The 20,582-nt window shown below is 36.9% G+C and overlaps 1 protein-coding gene across 7 annotated transcripts in view; it reads right to left on the bottom strand.

The window, feature by feature from the left end:
* The window catches only part of RYR2 (ryanodine receptor 2), a 428,642-nt gene that overhangs the window by 258,586 nt on the left and 149,474 nt on the right, over nt 1–20,582 (bottom strand). For 5 of the 7 annotated variants that reach the window (XM_054819177.1, XM_054819181.1, XM_054819184.1 and 2 more), the window contains 2 exons: nt 16,248–16,268; nt 7,916–7,930 (listed from right to left, as the gene is read on the bottom strand). The exons of the other annotated variants lie outside the window; for them this stretch is intronic. In XM_054819177.1, coding sequence (XP_054675152.1) covers nt 7,916–7,930; nt 16,248–16,268 — 36 coding nt within the window. The remainder of the gene's footprint in view (nt 1–7,915; nt 7,931–16,247; nt 16,269–20,582) is intronic. 7 annotated transcript variants of the gene reach the window in all.

The raw sequence follows: 20,582 nt of genomic DNA, 5'->3' as shown, positions 1-20,582 counted from the left end.
GGAGAGACTGGAAGAGAACACTGGTACTAATGAAACTACTTTCCATTTTGGAGCCTGCCTTCCAAGCTATGTATATACCTATAAGTTCATTTCCTATTTTAAAGGCTCATTTCATAACTAATTACTGAGCATTTATCTTTATGCCAGAAACTTCATAGTAAGTAGCTGTCAAGCTATGATTGTCTACTGAAAGCATCTTTGATTTTCTAAATAATCCATTCCTTCCTAGACTGCTGCAGAGAACTGTCTCTTTTCCATGTGTTAAGAAATATAAATTTAACAGTTAACAATTGGACTTCTATGGCAAAGATGCAACATTCCAAGATAAGGTGTGACACTGAAGTTTTACCAAGTGTCTAGTAATATTCAAATAATAATATTTCAGAAGACACTGCAATTAAGACTTCTGTGGAAGCCACAATCGTGACTAATTCAATCTGTAATGCCCACAGACTTTTGCACAAATATATGAATGGCATTATAATGCAAACAAGTTTCTGACAAACACATTACTTACCATGAGTGTTATTTGCTTTATGTTTTTAATTTCCAACTTTCAGAGTCATTTCTAAGTTGGACAATACATTCCCTGAATAAAACCAGGCTGGAGAAAAACACATTTGTGTTCAAAGAATTTATCCATTGAAGTTCTACAAACTATGCCATGCAGGAGTATCAATTATATGAATGCAAAACTCTTCTCATTTTATCCTCCAAGAACTTGGGATTTAGAATAAGACTTGAAAAGTCTTCAGACCTGGTAAACACTACAGTCAATAAATTGAGATTGAAAGCATACAGGGCAAATTCACAGTGCTTGTGAAAACTTCATATAAACTGCCCATCTCTACTTTAATATTTCTGCAGCTGGAATACAAGATTAATTTGGAGTCATCTCATTATCCAAAAGCCATTGCTGAAGCAAAGGCAATTTAGAATACAACAACAACAGTTAGAGCTGAAGAAATTAGTATTCAAAATATATAAACAGCTTTCAAGTTCAATGCATTGTTAGACCAGGCAATGAGAATAGACTACTAAGATCTGAGCTGCTTAATGTGATGTAAAGAGTGTTATCTTGAAACAAAAATAAAGAAGGAAAATAAGTTAAGATTGGGAAATATTTCTTTTCCCTGTTTTCCTAATAGAAATAGAATTAAAATGCCAAAAAGAACTGAAAAATTACAACCTACAACCTGTCTAGTAAAATGTGCAAATGATGGAAGCAGCATAACATGAAATATTTATAACTAGATTTAACAAAAATTTATATATTTTACTGTGAATACCAATCCTGCAGTAAGATATGTTATACATAATGAAACAAACCCTTTATATCTGTATAATTTTGTATACAGACAACTGCCGTATGTACAGACATGCAATCACCTGACAGATTAAACCAGGTATTTCATTGACGTTAATTCACACAGTAGCACTTACAGCACTATGGCTGCATTGCTACACTCGTGGCCATACATGAGAATCTGCAGGAAATTAATCCTGGTGACATTGAACAAGTGTTTTGGAGCCATTTGTGCTCCTGGGAACATCACTTATGATGAGAATTTTTAGAGACTAGTGAATACCCTGTGGCATCCAAAGAGATTTTGGAGTCAAATAACCATTACCTTTCCATTCTTTTCAAGAGAACAGCCTTATTTCTACTAGAGAAAACATTTCTTAGACCAGTGAGTACTCTACTGCAGGCAAATGCTGATGTGTCTTTGCTGACTTTTCTTCACAGGTCTACACAATCTCCAAATGTATGAAAAGGGAAAGAGCCATGAGCTTCAGGGAGGTACCAGAGAAAGACAAACATGTGAAAGCGTGTAATTAAACCGGATAGTTATTTCAGTGTTGTGGGTGTGTAAACAAAGCTTTCATAACATTGTCATTATTCAGAAATCTAATGCTTGAGAAAGCCTGACAGCAATTGCATTTAGCACGTGGCAATTCAGATAATTCCAGTCACCCATGAAAGCAATTTAAAAATATTCAATGTGTCACAAGAACACAGGAACTGAAGCACACTCTCTAGAAAATCATACAAGATAACACAGTGAGTTTTTAAGAACAATGTAATGGCTTTTCTTGCCTCACTCCATGACAAATCCATAACAGCAGAATGGAATTAGCAGCACGTGCAATAAGGAAAATGGCAGTACAAAGACTAGATTATAAGAAAGTATGCTTTTGATGAACTTAAAAAAAAAATAAAAATCAAGTGAAACAATGAGCTGCAAAACATTGGTAATAAATCCTTCAAAAATGCAATCCATATAATTTACAGTAATGGTAGATTATGACCTAATTGCAACCAGCTGCTTAGGCTGGTATTTCCTCTGTGCCCCAGACCCAGCCATAGGAAACACCAGCCCAAATGGTCTAGATGGAACTTAGGACTGTGCAATATTGCTCTGAATGGGTTTCTAAAAAAAAATTAAAAAATAAAAAAATTTTAAAAATCACACAACTACTTTCATAGCACCAAAAATTTTTAACATGTGAGAGCAGCTGTGCAGTAAAAGCAGCAATGTGCTCCCTGTTTTACTTCAGAGATGTTTTCCAAGGCAAATACTGCAAGATAACGTTAAAAGTTTCAAATATGACTTTTAGTGGCTATTTCATATGTACACTGAGGTAAAACAATGTCCTTTAAAGCACTGAGTACTCACACTTCATTAAAATGGAGCAAGCCTCTGAAACAAAGCCTAAGTTAACACTTTATTGTCAAAGCCAATGAGGAAATCAATGCTTACTGAATTTATTGTTGTCACAGGCTTAAATGCTAACAGCAGCTTAAACCTGCAACATGTAATAATGAACACTGATTTCAAAACACACCAACTTGGTATTTAAAATAAAAATATTGGTGACTTTCATATTTAAACATCAATGTGACACGTTTGGATGAGGGGAAAAGCTAATTGTTTCTACTAATGACAGCCATCTTACATTTAAAATAGATGCTGGAGACAACAGCATGTCAAACAGAGGACACCTATACTTCCATAAAAAACCACCTGCAAATATAAATGCAAATCATTATTTTCTCCATCAGGGGTGCGTTTTAAGTTTCATGAAGCTCTGTTGTTTATTTCTAACATTTATACTGTTAGAAAACTACAGAATGTAGAAAAAAAAAATCTTATCTCTAAATCTAGACACTTAGTTCAAATGTATAAGCAGAAGTATATAATTAAACATCGAATATCCTCCAGTTACCTACTTTAAACCCTTTTAAATTAAAAACCATCACCACCACAAAAATAAACCAAGCAGGAAATGGCACCCACCAGTGACAGAACCTTCTCAAAGTCCCCTCCCTGGGAGTCATGTTGGGGCTGTCAAATTTCCCACTCAGGAGCAGTCATTACATTCTGAAATTGTGTTTTGACCCATTAGAAAGAGAAATCAAATGGGAAACGTGGGTCTGATCGCAAGTATTGGCACTCAACTACCATGCATTCTGAGTAAAAGTATATTTAGGCCCTGGACTATGCTGTTCCCAGTCAGAAACTACCTGTGTCAAGACCAGAGATGTAGGGCTGTTCATGTCAGTGCCTTTCGCCAAGAAGCTGATGAAAGTTTTTAAACCAGCAGGCTCATACAAGTAGCTAGCCTGAGCTGGTTCTTTAGAAAGCAAGCTGAGTCCACAATAAGGAACATGGGCTTTGTTTATATATAAATTCTTTAGGGCTTCCTGCATTTAAGCAAATTAAAGGCTCCATGTAGTAATCTGCAAGATAGAGCAAAAAGTACTGAAAGGATGTGGAATAAATGTAGATCTTGAAAGTTTTTGACTCCTTACTCAGGAGAAGGAAAACTCCATGATGGCAGAATTAGCAATGAAGCGAAAGAAACTGGGGGGAAAAAAAAAAAAAAAAGGAACTGGGAGGATGTACTACAGTCTAAAACCATCTCACTATGGTTCTACACATAAATATTTGAATGATGCTACAACCATTTCTGTAGAGGAGAGGATGCTCAAAATTATGTTTCCATAGCAATGCAAAAACTACTCATCGATTAATTTCATTATTAATACGCAATTTTTAATCTGTTCCAGACTAATGCTGATGGAAGCCAGTATTTATCTAAAAAAAAAAAAAAAGCAATTGTGATGCAATCCTACAAGCTGACTAGAATTGGAGACCACCACAGGAAAGTGTTCAATGAGAGCTCTTACCATAATTGTATCACTGTCTACATTTTTTCACACTGAACACAACTGCATATGACTAACAAGAGCTTCTTTCTAATACTAGGCAACAGCCAGCTGGAAAACACAGGAAGGCTCATTCTCTTCATACCAGTATGATCAGTAACAGCTTATGAAAAGCTAAAAGAATTTCTTGATAACAAAACACAAACTCAGATTGATTTAGCCTAAGGCAACTAAACAGCCAGTGGAGAGAAAAGAGGCACTTCTGGATAATAATTCAGCCAACCTAAAATCTGAGCAACAATTTGATGATACCTATGCTTCTGTTTGTGGTTACACAGGGAGCTTAGGATACCCATGGCGTGAAGTTTTTGGGATGAATGCCAGCCAAAGAGTCCAGAAAACCCACAGCAGTGGTGAAAACAGAATGTGTGGAAACAGGCTGAGTCACTGCAGAACTTGTGAAGTCATCCTTGAACAGAACTAGAAGGCTTGTGAGACAAGACTAGTGTGCTGGTTTTGGCTGGGATGGAGTTAATTTTCTTCAGAGTAGCTAACATGAGGCTATGTTGTGGATTTGTGCTGAAAACAGTGCTGACAACACAGGGATGTTTTTGTTACTGCTGAGGGGTGCTGACACAGAGCCAAGGCCTTTGCTGCTTCTCACCCCACCCCACCAGCGAGCAGGCTGGGGGTGCACAAGGAGTTGGGAGGGGACACAGCCGGGACACCTGACCCCAGCTGACCAAAGGGTTATTCTGTACCATATGACGTCATGCTCAGCATGTAAAGCCGGGGGAAGAAGGAGGAAGGGGGGGATGTTTGGAGTGATGGCGTTTGTCTTCCCAAGTCACCGTTAGGCGTGATGGAGCCCTGCTTTCCTGGCCATGGCTGAACCCCTGCCTGCCCATGGGCAGTGGGGAATGAATTCCTTGTCTTGCTTTGCTGTTGTGCACGGCTTTTGCTTTACCTATTAAACTGTCTTTACCTCAACCCACAAGTTTTCTCACTTTTACTCTTCTGATTCTCTCCCCCATCCCACCAGGGAGAGGTGAGTGAGCAGCTGTGTGGGGCTTAGTTACCAGCTGGGGTTAAAACACAACAATTAGGCAAAACTAAACAATTCACACTTGGAATAGCAATGCTGGGAAATTATATATCCAGCAGCATCGAAGAACTTGAAAATGCTGCAAGCAGTAAAGACTACAAACAAAGCTGCAGAGTGTGAGCCAAGGAGTTTTACATGTTCTTCTTGCTCACACAGAAGTATCTATTTTCTTTAAAAATCTTGCCACAAAAAAAAGACAGAATTTCCTTTCCAAAGTAACAGCATCCAGGCCCAGAAGCCTTGAATTCTTCTACCAAAAACACTAATGACACTAATGAGATCCTTCTGAAATTACTGTACTCTTGGCCTGCTATTTCCAATGGTTGGCACCAAACCCACAGCATTTAGTTGCTTAGAATTTAAAGATGCAAAGTAAATCAATCCATTGATGTATGGTAATATATTCCTTCATTCCGCTCGTATCAAATAACAGCAACACTAAAGGGCAAATTCAAACCGGTCTAAAAGCAATTTGTTTGTCTCACTGTAGCCTGTATACCATGTTACAATGGAAAAACAAACAGGAGGTTGAACCTATCAAGACATTATACAGGCTATAAATACTCAAGTCTTTACACCTTACTTTTAAATCACTATTTTGTCAGTCAACTTTTATTCATGGAATTCACTACAAAACATTAAGTGCTGCAAAAATTCAGGTATGGGGATTAGTATGACAGATGACTCTGCTGATACCCACCCTTAGGTAATGATAGCCACTGTGACAAAAAAAAAAAAGGAAAAAGAAAAAAAAAAAAGAGAGAAACAAACTAAACGTCTTTCACTGGCATGATCAGCAGTTACCTCCTATGTTATGTGTCGTGCCAAGCCAAAGAACAGAAAAAAGAGTTTAGTTAAACTATAGGTTTCCCAAGGATGTCTTGCTTTAAAAGCTGTACTACAATGTGTAATTATGCTTTATATAAATATGGCATAAAAATTTGAATAAATAAATATATAAATATTATAAATAAATAATATTATGAGTAAATAAATATAAATAAATTTGAATAAATAAATAAAACTAGCCAATAAAAAACATTAGCATGTCTTCTTCAGTTAAGAACAGAGATATTTTACTATCTATATTAAAAAGATTGGAATTATTGGTAATGATGATAAACAATTACGCCAGCACCATGTCAAATGATCCCAATTTTGCTTATATTGACATGTCAGAAGGCAGAAGAAACAGCCATATAATTAGAAACATTTCAAATATACCTCATGATTAATATTTCCAATGCTACATTTATGTTATCACTTTTCCGGCAATGGCAAACTTCACAGCAATGAAAAGCAGATAGAGCAGTAAAAATAAATAAAAAATAAATAATTGATTATCTGTTTCCAGCTTTCTATGTAAAAGAAACATTTATATTTATGGCTGAGACAATGCTTCCATTACAAACTCCTACTTTCAAGCACTTTCAGCCATTTGGAAAAAAAATTGCCCAAGAGGATAAAATTTATCGATTTCTCCCTTAACTTAGTGAAGACTTCTCTTCCCCCGTACTCCTCCTCTTTCACTGCATAGGAGATAGAAAGAATTAATAAAAATCTTCCTGGTTATTTTAGAGCTAAATAAGTGGAGGAGGGAGGCATTTTTCACAGGTTAAGGATTTTGCCTAAGCTTTTTCTGTTGCTGTATGATACAAGGAATGTGAATCATCCTTGTCACTTGAGAAAGAAACTCACAGATAAAGAATAAGACAGACAGCCAAGTGGGAAGAAAAGATGGATCAGCAGAGGAGTCATGCTAAAGAAAATTTCTCTGACATCATTAAATCCAGCCCTTAAAATAGCACTGCTTATCTTGCCCAGAATTCCTCCCTTTTGGAGAGTGACAATGAAGTAAGACCATACCACAGAAAAGCAAACTCTTAGGGGATGAAAAAAAATCAGTAAACAAATCATTTTAGAAGATGAATTGGGAATAGACATAGATAATTACAGGAAAAAGTAGAAAACGGATAACCAACACTTCTTGGCTAAAATCACAGCCAATTATTCAAACATCAGTTATTCAAAATGTTTGGAGGTTCACCAAGTGCCTTGGTCATTCTCTTAATAAGGAAAAAAAAATAAAAAAATAAATAAAAAAAAAAAAAAGCCCTGAGAGGCAGAGCTCCTGCTCCTGCTTACTGACCTGAGGCAGCGAAGGGCTGGTGACCCCCAGCCCAAGGGCTCCCCACTCACCCCGCTGACGCTGAGACACCATAGCTTCACAACAGCATTCTTGCGACAGAAGAAACACTGCGCTGTCCCTGCTTTCCAAAATGCCCAAATGTTTTATTGCGACTTTTGTTATTTATTCGTTGTCTCAAGATTTCTCATTTACCAGAGAGTGTTGCATTCGTACAGAAAGGGTAAGGATGAACCGAGAATTAGAGAAGCCGGCTCAGAGTCCTCTTTCCACAAAGGTGCCTGCTTTTGGTCCTTCATGATCTACATAAACCTTAACGCCAATCCGAACTACAGTCACTGTGGTTTCTAAAACCAAGTTTTTACAAAATCCAGTACGTGCTATTTTAGTGAAGGCAAGTTTGATGCTGATGTTAAAAATGAAGAAAAAGAATGAATTAAATTAATTATAGGAATTCACAGGAAGTATAACACTTAATGTTTAACTTGCTTACCTTCATCATAAATTTCTGTAGAGCCATGAGAAGGGGAAAAAAAGAGAAAATGTGAAATGAATATTTGCTTTCAGGTGCTTAAAAATGGGATTTGTTTTCCCTGAAAAAGTGAGTGGGATACACAGAACTACAAACCACATTTAAAAGGAACATTTATCATTGCAATTAGCATAATTATAGCTCATGCTAGAAAGCAAAACAGCTGCTCAGAACAAGGTTTCATCATTTTTTTATGCAATACTTTTCTCAGGTTTTTTGGGGTTTTTTTTTACATTAAATAATACAGCACATTAAATATTTATTGTTTAAAGATAAAACACAGTACAGGTAAAACAGGAGCCAGGCCTGATCATCTTAAACAACTTGCTCTGCAGAGAGTTTCTAAGTACAATGCAAGTTGGAAAGTCCTGTATTCAAAGTGCAGTGCTGGAGAGTAACCCCACTATTGTAGTAACATATCTTATGTAAATGCACAATAAATTAAGAAAATTAAAGTGTTATTAATATTTGATGCAGTGGTTAAAAAAAATTCAGTGCCACATGACTGACATTAGAAGATTATGGAAATTTTTAGGTTAATTTTCATGGAGGTGCTCAAGAACAAAAGGAGAGTGATATGTTATGTTACATGCAATGATCTGGTTTTCTCTGTGAGAGATCTTTGACCACCTTTTCCTCTTTTGACCTCATCAGTGCATGTTTTGATACCACAAAATTTGAAGCTGAGGACTGAAGTTTGGCAGCAAATCTCTGTTCCACATGAAAAGACAGTCTAGCTGGAGAGCTTCCAAGCAAGACTGGGTGCTTTCATCTCATACATGCTTTTAAAACAGAAGTATCTGTTTTCAAAGACGTACAAGATGTTCTAGCTACCAAAAAAAAAAATAATAAATAAACTAATGATCTCAAAATGTTCAGAGACTTCTCTCCTTAAAAGTCTTCTAGGTTTATTTGGTAGTTAGACACTTGGAAACAAATGGACCAAAACTAAAGATCATGCACCCTGTCTGCCATCCCCATAAAGCAAGGATTTAAAATACAGTATGATTATTTCAGCATTATTATTCATCCCATTTCTTGTCATCCCAATATTTTGTTTGCTTTTACTGGGTGGCTCCAGAAACTAACCAGAAGTCTTTGCCAAGCTGTCTACAGTGGGGTGTGTGTATAAATTCATTAATATAGAAACAAGGTAATTACATGATTAATTCTAATATAATCTTTCCTATATTTGTCAATACTGAATTTCATTTGCCTTCATGCTGTCAGTTTATCAAGGAGAGTAGATCCATCAAAGATCTCAGTTTCTTCCAGCTGTCATTCATCTATGAAATTGTATTCTGAGAACTACACAACCCCACTGCTTTTTCTATATCATGAGTATATTAAACAACAGTCCTTCTGTGAAACCTTCTGGCTTTCTTCTTGATAATTTATTTTAACTGCTTGATTGTAATGTCTTAACTAGTTTCAAATTAAAATGAGTAAGTTTATCTTTTCCCCTGATTACTGAAATGATACAGCAGCTTCTTGTGCTGGATTTTTTGGAAGACCAGATTTAACAATTCATTCTCTTCAGCTGACATATTAAATAAACTGCAACAAATGAGAGAGAAACAACTGTCATCTGTTTGCATCTGTCATATCATGTTCTTTACAGTTACTCCGGTTCCTTAATAATTTTGAAGATGATTTACACGTCATTCTTAGAGACAGAAAGTGCCCTGAAGAGTCCTCTGCAAGCTAGAAAACCTGAAAGACAACAGTGGGTGAGGGAAGTCTGAGCACATATATACACCTACTGCTTCAAAATCACCAGGGGAAGAAACACTCTGAAACTTAATTGTTGTAAAAATGCTTTCTCTTCATGGCAAACACTTAAATGAATGTTATGCCCACGAATGTGAAGAGAATGCCCCGTGAAACTTCAGGCCACGCCTGAGAAGTTACATGCCATGAACTGTGACGGCCTCAGCTGCCCAGCTGCCGGCAAATGAATGGGGCAGAGGGTTCAGGCACTCCTGTCACATCCTTCTGCAAGAACATTCTCCGAGGTTTTTAGACCAAATCCCTCTGCGCTAAAGGAGAATGCTTTCTTTGAAAAACATTCTCTCAGCCTGGGGAAAAACACACAAAAAAAACCCCAACAAAAAACCCAAACCAAAAAAACAACACCCTGAAGCAATACAACAGAAATTACACACTTCAGGTAGGCAACAGGCTGTTATACAAGAAATTTCTCCAACTCATCCTCTGCAGAGGGCAGAACTTTCTGCTCCTTCACACTTGCTCTCCCTACCTCACCATGACAGTGCACACGAGTTTCTGGACTAACTTTAGCAATTCATAATGTGTATTTGAAAATTAAACAGATAGAACAGACCTGTAACTTGAAATTTCCTAATGTCATTCTAACATCCACTACTCTTGAAAGGTATTGTTTATCACTGTAACACTTTGGTGTTGGTGTTTGGCAAAAGAGACAGACTGATAAAATCACTAAGTACAACAAATAATTCTTTTACTCTTCAATACTAACCCAGCTAAAAGAAGAGCTCAAATTGTAATGACACGTTATTTTAGTTATACGCAAATCTCCTATTGCATCAGTGGAGCTGTACTCCACTTTACATTTGAAATGTGACATTCTACACACCTTAACAAACCATACAGATGTATGCAATATGCAGTATGAAACACTATTAAAAATATGTTCAGTCTTAAGAGTTATTAAGGATGAGATTTATCTCTGCACTATATAGATTTCAGCTAGTTGTGCAGACTCACTTTACAGTCAAGGAAGAGACAGTAACTGCTAGAATGTGATTCATCTGATTTATTAAGCTGATATTTTCTGTAGGATGGGACCAACTACACACTAGAATTAGGAGTCTAAATAACTTGCTAACCCTACACTGTCTACAGCATAAATGCCTAAAGCACTTTCAACATCTGAAGAGCTGACCAGTTATGAACTAAGTACAGAACACCTGTATTGTATCAGACACTGACGTTCAAGAATCCACTGGAAGATCTCTACTGAGCATTCAGAAGCAAGGTAATAATTGGACTTCTGACATATTTCTGGACCACAAATAAGTGTCTCCCTTAAACACTGTCCTACTGAAATCGATGCAAATTTGACGACTAAATGCGCTGAAGACACCATTTCACCTTTAGAATTCACTTGTTCAAGAAATCAGAATATGCTGTGAGTTTTACATGCAACTGTTTCTCTAGCATCTAATTTTCTCAAAAGTTATCCTGAGAGGTAGGACTGATAATTGGATGTAATCAACAACTGGATAATCATATTCCACTGACTTAAGTCTTTAGCTGCATATGCTATCTGAGCTTTTGGGGACAAATGCCTGGGTGAGTGCTTAGTGTCACACGAGTATCACCCCTGTGGAGGGACAAAACTCAGCACTCAGCAGCCAGATTACCTGCATGGCTTTAAACATGACGGGAGCGTGCGGGGGGGGGGGAAGGGGGAGGTGCAGGGTTGTGGTGTGGAAAAACCCACACAAAAAACCCCACCACCTCTGCAGGATTTCAAATTATTGGATATGAGGCACATAACATCCATCATTCTATCCATCATCCTAACTGTTCTCTCTCTCAAAATAAATAAATAAAATGTAATACCTATTGAAGCTTTATCTGAGGACACTAAGGATATATTATTAATGTAAATATTTACAGCTGTTTGGGACTATTATATTATTTGGCTCCTTGGACAGCTTTTGCATAGAGTATCACTTACTATGATTGTTCAAACACCCTCTAATTTATCACAATCTCACCTTAATTCTTGGGCTCTCTGGCTAGATGAAAAGAGAAAAATAGTAATGCTATTTGATCTGGAACTTTTGATAGCAAAGTTGCCAAGATTAGTTTTAAAATCCCTTTAATTTAGAGATTATCTCCTGACTATATCTTTCGTACTATTCTTGTAGTATTGTATTTGCTTACATACAAATATCAGATCCTTACACTAACCTAATCAAGAAGTATTGAAAACAAGTAAACTGAAAGTAGACAGTTTGCTGCAATTCACCGCAATTGCTATTGATACATAGCACACAGCTTGAAGTTCTAAGATCTACAATATGGGCTGAAGCAGAAATACCCAAGGAATCCCAGTATGCAGCTGGAAATGCTACTATGCTATTACAATAAGTTCCAGTCAGATTTACACACATATTTCTTCCAGAAAAGTGTACTTAGAAAATGTTTGTACTACTTTCTCTTGATGATGCGAGTTATCAGTCATCATTAGACTTCATTAGACTTGGGCTGCAATTCGGATCTGCTACACTATACAGTACGCTAAGGACAGAATTGCAGATGCCGTTGAAACTATCGTTGTAGGTATGGCATTTTAAGTACTACTTCCCTAGTCACTCCGTTTCGATATGCCTGTTCATTTTAACATCATACAGTCCTATCTCCTCCCATTTTCCCCTCAAGATCTGTATGAGAAGAACTGAGCGATCCTATGTTCATACTGCTGATATTACTCCCTACATTGAGTCACCTCTGCAGTCTATGTTATACCTAAAATTTGGATGCAAATTCTTTAAACTGAGGGATCAAATATTTGTGCAAATTAGCATACTTTCCCACCACAGTAATCTGACAAATAAATCTATATTGAAGTAAGTGAACTTAGTGTGAACAAAACATTCTCAAAAAAAAAATAAAAATTAAGTCCTTAGGTAATTCATTTAATGATTTAAAATCACACTGATCATAAAGCATGGATATACAATTAATTTAATGGCATTGAAGACAAACTACTGCAACCATTTGTCTTGATGAAGCTTTGTTCTGTGGCTCACTCCGAACTCTACAACAACCCTAGCTTGTTTCCTTTAGTCAAAGTCCACTTGCTCTTGTTATATTTATCCAGGCCACACTATCCTCAAAGCCAGAATTTATTCGCTTCTCAACTCAGAAGTCTCTGTAATGACAGCAATTCTTTTGAAAAGCGTCTGAAGTGCATTTCCTTACTCTGCAAGTTTCCTTCTCCAAAGAAACGGAAAATTAATTTTACTAGTGGCATAAAACTGAGCTAACACAATAAGCAGGGAATAAGAAGAGGAAGAGAAAAAAATATTTACCATTACCTTCAGCAGAAGAGGTTCCTTTCTCTATTTAAAAGTTGCAGACAATCCTACAGTGTTATAGTTAGCACAGCTTTGCCATTAGCCAGTGTAAGGATGAAAATCTTTGTCCCTTTCACTCTAAATTTAAGAGCCAATACACTTGGTTTCCCTTCAGGTAAAAAGATCTTCAGAGTAATCTGTCTTGAAAAGAACTATTGTTGATGGCTCTTAATGCCAAATTTTCAAAATAATTCACCAACGATATGTAGGCAAATGTGTAAAAAATGCCAGGTTTTGGAAACCACAGATGCCCTAGAAAATTCCCACTCCTTACACTGAATTCTGTTACAGTGCTGAGCAGTTGTTCTGAAAGTCAAGACAGACATTGAAGGGTTCTTATGAGAACAGAAGTCCTTTAAAAAAAAATCAAATCCTTATAATATACAGCACCTGCCTTGAAATCTCAAATTAAAAAAAAAAACCAAACACCACTAGCTGCTAATTCACAGCAACAGACACTTTAAAATTACTTCCCTTATTTCATAAATATATTAAAAGAGAAAAAAATGACAGGCAGATCAAAAGGAATTCCTTTCACTATGCATTATTCAATTTCAACTTATTTAATTACTGTTATTTTCTCTTTAAGATATATTCAGTGTCTTCTGACTTTCATTTGAAATTTAGTAAATCCACCAGATCAAATGTTGGGGTTTTCCCCCCTTGGTAGTTTAATTAAAAGCAGAAAAGCCATTTTCAGATATGAAATGGGGGCGGGGATGGAAAAGGTAAGCCTTACTTCCATTAGGTTTTACATTTGGTGAGATGTCTTTAATCTGTTTGATTCTGCACCGAAGCAGACCTACAGGCCCTCAGGCACCCCTGCTGAGAGACAAAAGGAAAGAACCAAAGGTTCAAGGAATATCTCAAGCCCATTTAATTCTTACCTTGCTTCAACTGCCAGCACATGCCTTGCAGTAGAATAAAGATTTTAGAAGAATGATAGTCATTTGACAAGAGAAGCATAGCAGAACTGGAGTAATTCCTTCCAAAATTTTCGTTCGCACACTTTACAGGCTGGAACAGCTCAGAAGTGGATGAATTTAGCCTGTCCTTTGAACATCACGAAACTGCTTGCAGCAAGATTCAGTTACTAATTTGGTCAGTAATTTGACATGAAGTTTGTCTAACTTGGGATCTGGGCTTGTGCTTCAAGGTGTCCACAGATACATAGACATAACTGAAAACACTTGCATTAATCTTGTGTGTTCTACATTGGAGAATGGAAGAAATACATGTATTAGAAGGAGGTGTCTGGCCTCAGTGACCATGCAGCTGGGCAACAGCCATCCTTCTGCTGCGTTAATTCAGACAGTACATCTGCAGTCCACCATAAGACCTCTGGTAACACTCTGGAATTATAGAGGGGGTTAAAAGCTGCTTTGCAGGGCAAACCGGAGCTCATCTGAGATAGAATAATTTCATTTTTGAAGTAAAGCCAGCACCCACTCCATCCCCATCAGATAGGTGGTTGTCTGGATTACAGAATTGGTCTATTAGGAGAACTCTTTAGCCGTTGTAACTCAGGAAAAAACCCCAAACATTTAGCTCTGCTGTCATGGGAACCATTTCTTTTTAAAATGGTTTAAGGACACATGTGAAGCAGTCTTTCCAAAGTATAAGATTTTGATGTTACTAAATTCTGGGGGTTTTTTAATTATTTTTTTTTTTAAAAAAAGGCAGATCTGACTTGTATTTATGCAGGTAATACTATACTTTCTAGGACCACACTCTTTGAATACTTCAGTCAAAACCAAGCCATATCAGAGTGTAACCAATAAACTCCTGGCTTACAACTTTTTCATGAAGCATGAAGCCAGGTGCCTGTATACTACTGAACTTCCTTTTTATTGCTGTTTTTCTCTTTATAGCGAAATTCTTCATAGGAATAAAACCATAGAATCTAAAGATTTAGAACCAAGCCCTCTCACTCATAATCAAAAAGGCAGACAAAATGAGAAGACAACCTGACCATCACTGTGGCTTAAAAACATTCCAAATCAAGCCGTATGAAAATTTGCTAGTTGTCACAAATACCAGATGCACAGAATATGGATAATGCAGTCATACTGATACAATTAGCTAAAATTAATACTTAACTACACTTATTGTTTAATAAATATTACAAGCATCTACATATATATGTCACGTGACATACATAGTTGGGAATACATGAGTAGAAAGGGCGTTGAAAAGCCTAAGCCACCATTTAAAGAATGTACTTACCTACAGGAGTCTCAAGCAAGCTATAACTTGAGTCGCTACTTACTATAAACACGTAATAATCACAGATTAACATTCTATAATGCCTGGCTGAAATCAAGTGAGACCAGTGCTCTAGCTATGTCATTGGCCATATACCAAAGCACGTCTGAGGTTGGTTGCAGTCACGTGCAGCTCAAATTAAGTTGTAAGAAAAGAAGGAGGCCTATTATAGTCCAAGCTTTCAGAGAAGCTTCTAACATTTAAAATACGTGAACAAACAATTCTACACACACTTTTATGACCACTAATTCATACATATGCAGATGTTAGAGATTACATTGGAGAAAAACATACGTAAATATGTCCCATACAGGGGAGTAATATCAGATGCCCAAACAAATATGCATGGTATACACAGACACATTAGGAAAGGCCTTAACAACACATTCAGCAGAGAACTGTGCTTTGACTTTATTTGCTAAGGTCTATGAATGATTTTTTTTTTTTCATTCTGTAGCAGCTGTTCTCCATCATTAAATATTTCGTATATATACTATTTGCAGCTAGATATGGCGTCACACATTATTTATCAATACTAATTATCTTACTGTCATGCATTTTAGGATTACAGTGTCTATACTGGAAAAGACAGGGTGGGTTACAGAATGGAGTTATAACATTAGACAGCAAGGCTCAAAACTGACAGGCAATAATCATACGTTTATATTACACAATTCTACGATCAAATTAAAAGAGAGAAAAGTCATTGTGGTAGCATGAAATTTGGTATGACAATTCAGGAACGATCAGATCCTACATGACCATGTATTTGCCTCTTTTTTTGAGCCATGCAAGTTAAAGGGTCATGAACACAGAGGGTATCGAAACAGACAGGTTAGACTCAGTGGCAACATGAAACATTTGGGATCAAGTGAATAAAAGACAGAATCACATACCCATTTTTCCACATCAACTAGCTGTAGAAAGAAAAAGCAAGAAATCAGTAAGTCTTCTTCCTTAAATACACCATATCAAAGTCCATTTTGAAGTTAACATTTTAGATTTTGGTAAATTTATCTAATATGAAGGAAAATGTATAAGTAGAAGCTATTCTCCTGGCATCTCCTCTTTAAAACACTCATACCTCACTTTTTGTTTCTATTTTATGGGAAGTACTTCAGATTCCAGAAGCCCAAAACATTGATCTAAATATCAGATAATAGGCAGCAAAAGAAGGCCAATGCTGAATTAATTCCACATTGTATTCAGTACCAACCAGTCAAAAGTACAGAACATAGTTTCCCATATCTCCATTTTCCCTTGAGTAAAACTCCATCACAAGTGAACATTATTCACTTGAAAAGGCTTAGTAGCTGCTATTCAAGGTTTGCCAAGTATGAAAGGTAAAATTAGGGGGTACTTGTCAAACCTTGACCCTACAGCCTGCAGTGTAAGAGAGTATCTCGCGTAAGAACAGAGAACAGCACACCAAAATGTCATATATTTTTCCTATGGGGAATAAGGGAATCACTCTGAAAACTTAAGGTTTTTTATTCACAAAACTGCTTCAAGTTTCATTAAGGAAACAGATTTTAAATTACTTCCTCTAAAAAGCCTTTGGACCATCTTACAGTCTCAGAAAGGATTGAGAATATCTACTAGAACATTTTTCATCTACTATGGAGGTTAGTACGGCACTACCTTTTAAAAACTTATTTGGCACCAACAGCAGTATATCTGAAGTAGATTTGTCTCTGGACTTAGCACAGAAAACACTGCAGCATATCAAGCCTTCTGTGGTTTTACTGCAGGTACACACCGACCCTTTGTTAGCAGATGCCACATAAAAGTTTACCAATAATTTAAGACAGCTTAGTGCAAAAGCATGAGCAATTTTCAAAAGCAGTAGTATTTGGATTCCAGCTTACTTGTGAAATGACTGTAATAAAAGGCAATGTATTTAGTTCTTGTCTATTAAAACAGTTTTATTCAAAGTAAATTTTCTCGCTTTATTAATATACACTTCAATTAAAACAGAGTTTTATATTTTTCAATATTGTTCAGTCCTGCTAGGACACAAAGGTTAGAAAACACCATCTGACTTGTTAATTAATTGACATGATAAACTTTTAAGCATCTGTTAATTTGACAATTCCTACCTCTCTTCTGAGATTTAGACTGCATTTAGATTTATAACAGAAATTCTGTGATTTGCCCTCTATTTTATTTTTTTAATCATCTTTACTGTGACTTTTGTTATCAACCATAGCTGCAGAAATCCCTCCTAAAAAACATCTAGTGATCTAAAATAGATGCAATATAAGAAAAGATATAATAACATGTTGATAAGTTAGAAAAGCAAGAAATGATTTACATCTAAATGCAAACAATACAACTAGGATGTCTTTAAAAAAGGAGTAAGGAATAGCCAAGTTGGATTCATGTACAAGTCTTTCATTTATTACCTTGCTTTTGCAACATCTTTTGTTTTGTTAAAATTATATATGCACTGAGAACATAGCATTACAGGCAATTTGCCTGTGTGACAATGCTAGAAAGAGGTAAATTGATTCATGCTTTTTTGCCTTGCTTTGAGAAGTTCTCGCTGTCCCAAAATTTAAGTGAACGGGGCAGCCACAATTACATCAGAAAGAATTCACTCAAAGCTCAACGTACATTATCAGTTACACAATCAATTGCCTTATAATTGCTGAATTGTCTATTTATTTTAATGGACATCAGTTAGCTTCAAGAGTCAAGTGCAGTATTTGCCAAGTATGTATAAACTGTACACACTAAATCTGCGTTGGCATACCCATCTTTAAACAGAATTGTCAACTGCCGTGGCATATGCACCTTTCTTCAGCAGTCTCTCAGGACAACCACTTGAACTGTGCATGTTCACTTCTCAAACCCTACAGTTTGACACCTACATGATGGTCATACAGGAAAGACTATGAACACATCCAAAGGGATCTGCTTCTGAAAGCGTGGTACAGCGCACGCCACAATAAAATCTTGCATTTTTACTTATAGACTTATTCTATAGGCTTTCTGCTGTGTGCCTCTTCAGAGTCCTCCCAAATCCAGTGTGCTCCCTTTTCTCTAGCAATCTATGGGAGAGCTTTTCCAGCTACTGAAGCCTCAAATGGACATTTTTTTCTGACAGACCACTTTGTCTCAAGTTCTAAAATTTGCCTGTGCAACGTATGGAGATAAAATTTTCTTAGCTTTTACTTTATGGAACCTATTCCAGAAGACTTGTGACCTTCAAGACCTTTAGTATTCTATTCTGGGGTATAAAAAGGCACAAGCATGACCTAATAATATATTTACTTGCTTGGAAATTCCTAGTAATGCAGATTAAGTAAACCTAAAGGTAAATAAGATTATTCATATCTAAGAGTAATTGTCCTCATGTAGACAAAATAGATGTAAAGCTCACATAAACAGAAATGAAAGGAAGCAGTGGATATCTCAGCCCAGTGCTGGTATCTAAGATCTAAGCTATGATTCAGATAACAAGCAAGCAGATGCTTCACAGCACATCTAAATACAGATTCTGCTTCACACTGACAACTCCATCTTTCTTCTGCCTTGACAGACTAGAACCCACAGGAAGTCCTTTTCCTGTGGATTTCCCAGTATGCATCCAAATTCAGGAAACACTTAAGATTCAAGGCTCCTTTTGCTATGTACGCATTAGTCATTAATCCAGGGGGTAACAAAAAACAAACAAACAAACCACACACACACACAAAAACACCACCAAAAAAACCCCCAAACAAACAGGGCGGGGGGGCAACAAAACAAAAACCCACAAACAAACAAAAAAAGCAAAGTCTAACATTCCCTTCTACCAGACCACATCTTGTCACCTACCTCTTTGGAGCACTTAACATTCCTTGGACTTGGAATTACCTATTCTTACCATAAATTACTCAGGTTTTGCTGAGCTGTCATCATGGTTTAGCCCCAGCCAGCAGCTAAGCACCATACAGCCACTGGCTTGCTCCTCCCCCTGCTCCGGTGGGATGAGGAGGAGAATCGGAAGAAAAAGGTAAAACTCATGGCTTGGGATAAGGACAGTATCCTGGGACCACAAAGAGAGAGGAAAATAACAACAACACTACTAATAAAAGAACATGCAGAGTGGGTGATGCACAATGCAATTTGCTCGCTGCCTGGAACCCAATGGCCAGCCCACCCCCGAGCAGCGATCCCTCCTTCCCAGCCAGCTTCCACCTTATATCCTGAGCATGATGTCATATGGTATGGAATACTCCTTTAACTACTTTGGGTCAGCTGTCCTGGCTGTGTTCCCTCCGAGCTTTTTGTGAAAAAGAGCCCATCCCAGCCGCAAACCAGGACAGCTGTTGACCTGTTAAGAGGTACAGATCTTCCACCTGGTCTAGGAAGGTTTAAACTTCAGGACGGGTTAGGGGGGTGGCAGCCAGGGATTGGCAGTCACTTCTGTAAGTTCCCCCTCACTCTGATATCTTACACCGTGAACTGCTTTATTTCACTCATACATTATGCTAACCGTTGTCTGAAATAACAGTACAATCATTTATTTTATAAAGCACAGTAAATTTTGCCTTGTCACAATAAATCCAAATCCATGGAATTCATTAACTAGTCCTCTTCTGGCTCACCTCCTCTCCTGATCGTTAAGTCCTATTGTTTGCAAAAAGAAAATGGTTAGGTAGGTATATACTAATTTCTCTGTTTTTCTTTATCCAAAAAGCTATCTACCCTTACAATATTTCCTCCAGTAGAGGAAACAGAATCCATCTTAAAACAGATATACCTCAAATGCAGTATGCTACTTCAAAATATTCCTTCCACATATATCTGGGTACTCAGAAAACTTTCCCAGAAGAAAAGAATGTGACACCGGCCAACGTTAGATATCAAAATTTAGTGGATTCATTGCCATCTGACAATTCTGAATATGGGAAATTATTATCTTGCCATGAGAACACCAGAGTTGCCAAAAGGGTGAAGGATACAATGTATCTAGAATTTACTGATTGTGGGCTACTTATACTACAATAATTAATAATTTTACAGAAAGCTATTAACTTCAGCTTGAAATAATTATTTCACTGCCTACTGCTAGCAAGTAGCCATCAACATAAACAATGTAATGAGTAGAAAATATGACACTGCAAACTAAAGAGTAGTGCTTTATGGATACTAAAATGGTATGGCACCCATACATCTATATGTCTAAGGAATACAGGTAGTGTTATAAGGAAAAAAACAAGGATGCAAAATTATATTCTAAG

Source organism: Grus americana, chromosome 3, assembly GCF_028858705.1.
Source record: "Grus americana isolate bGruAme1 chromosome 3, bGruAme1.mat, whole genome shotgun sequence".
NCBI classification, from domain to species: Eukaryota; Metazoa; Chordata; class Aves; order Gruiformes; family Gruidae; genus Grus; species Grus americana.
Note: the sequence above shows the minus strand (reverse complement) of the source record. Positions and strands in the feature narration are given on the sequence as shown.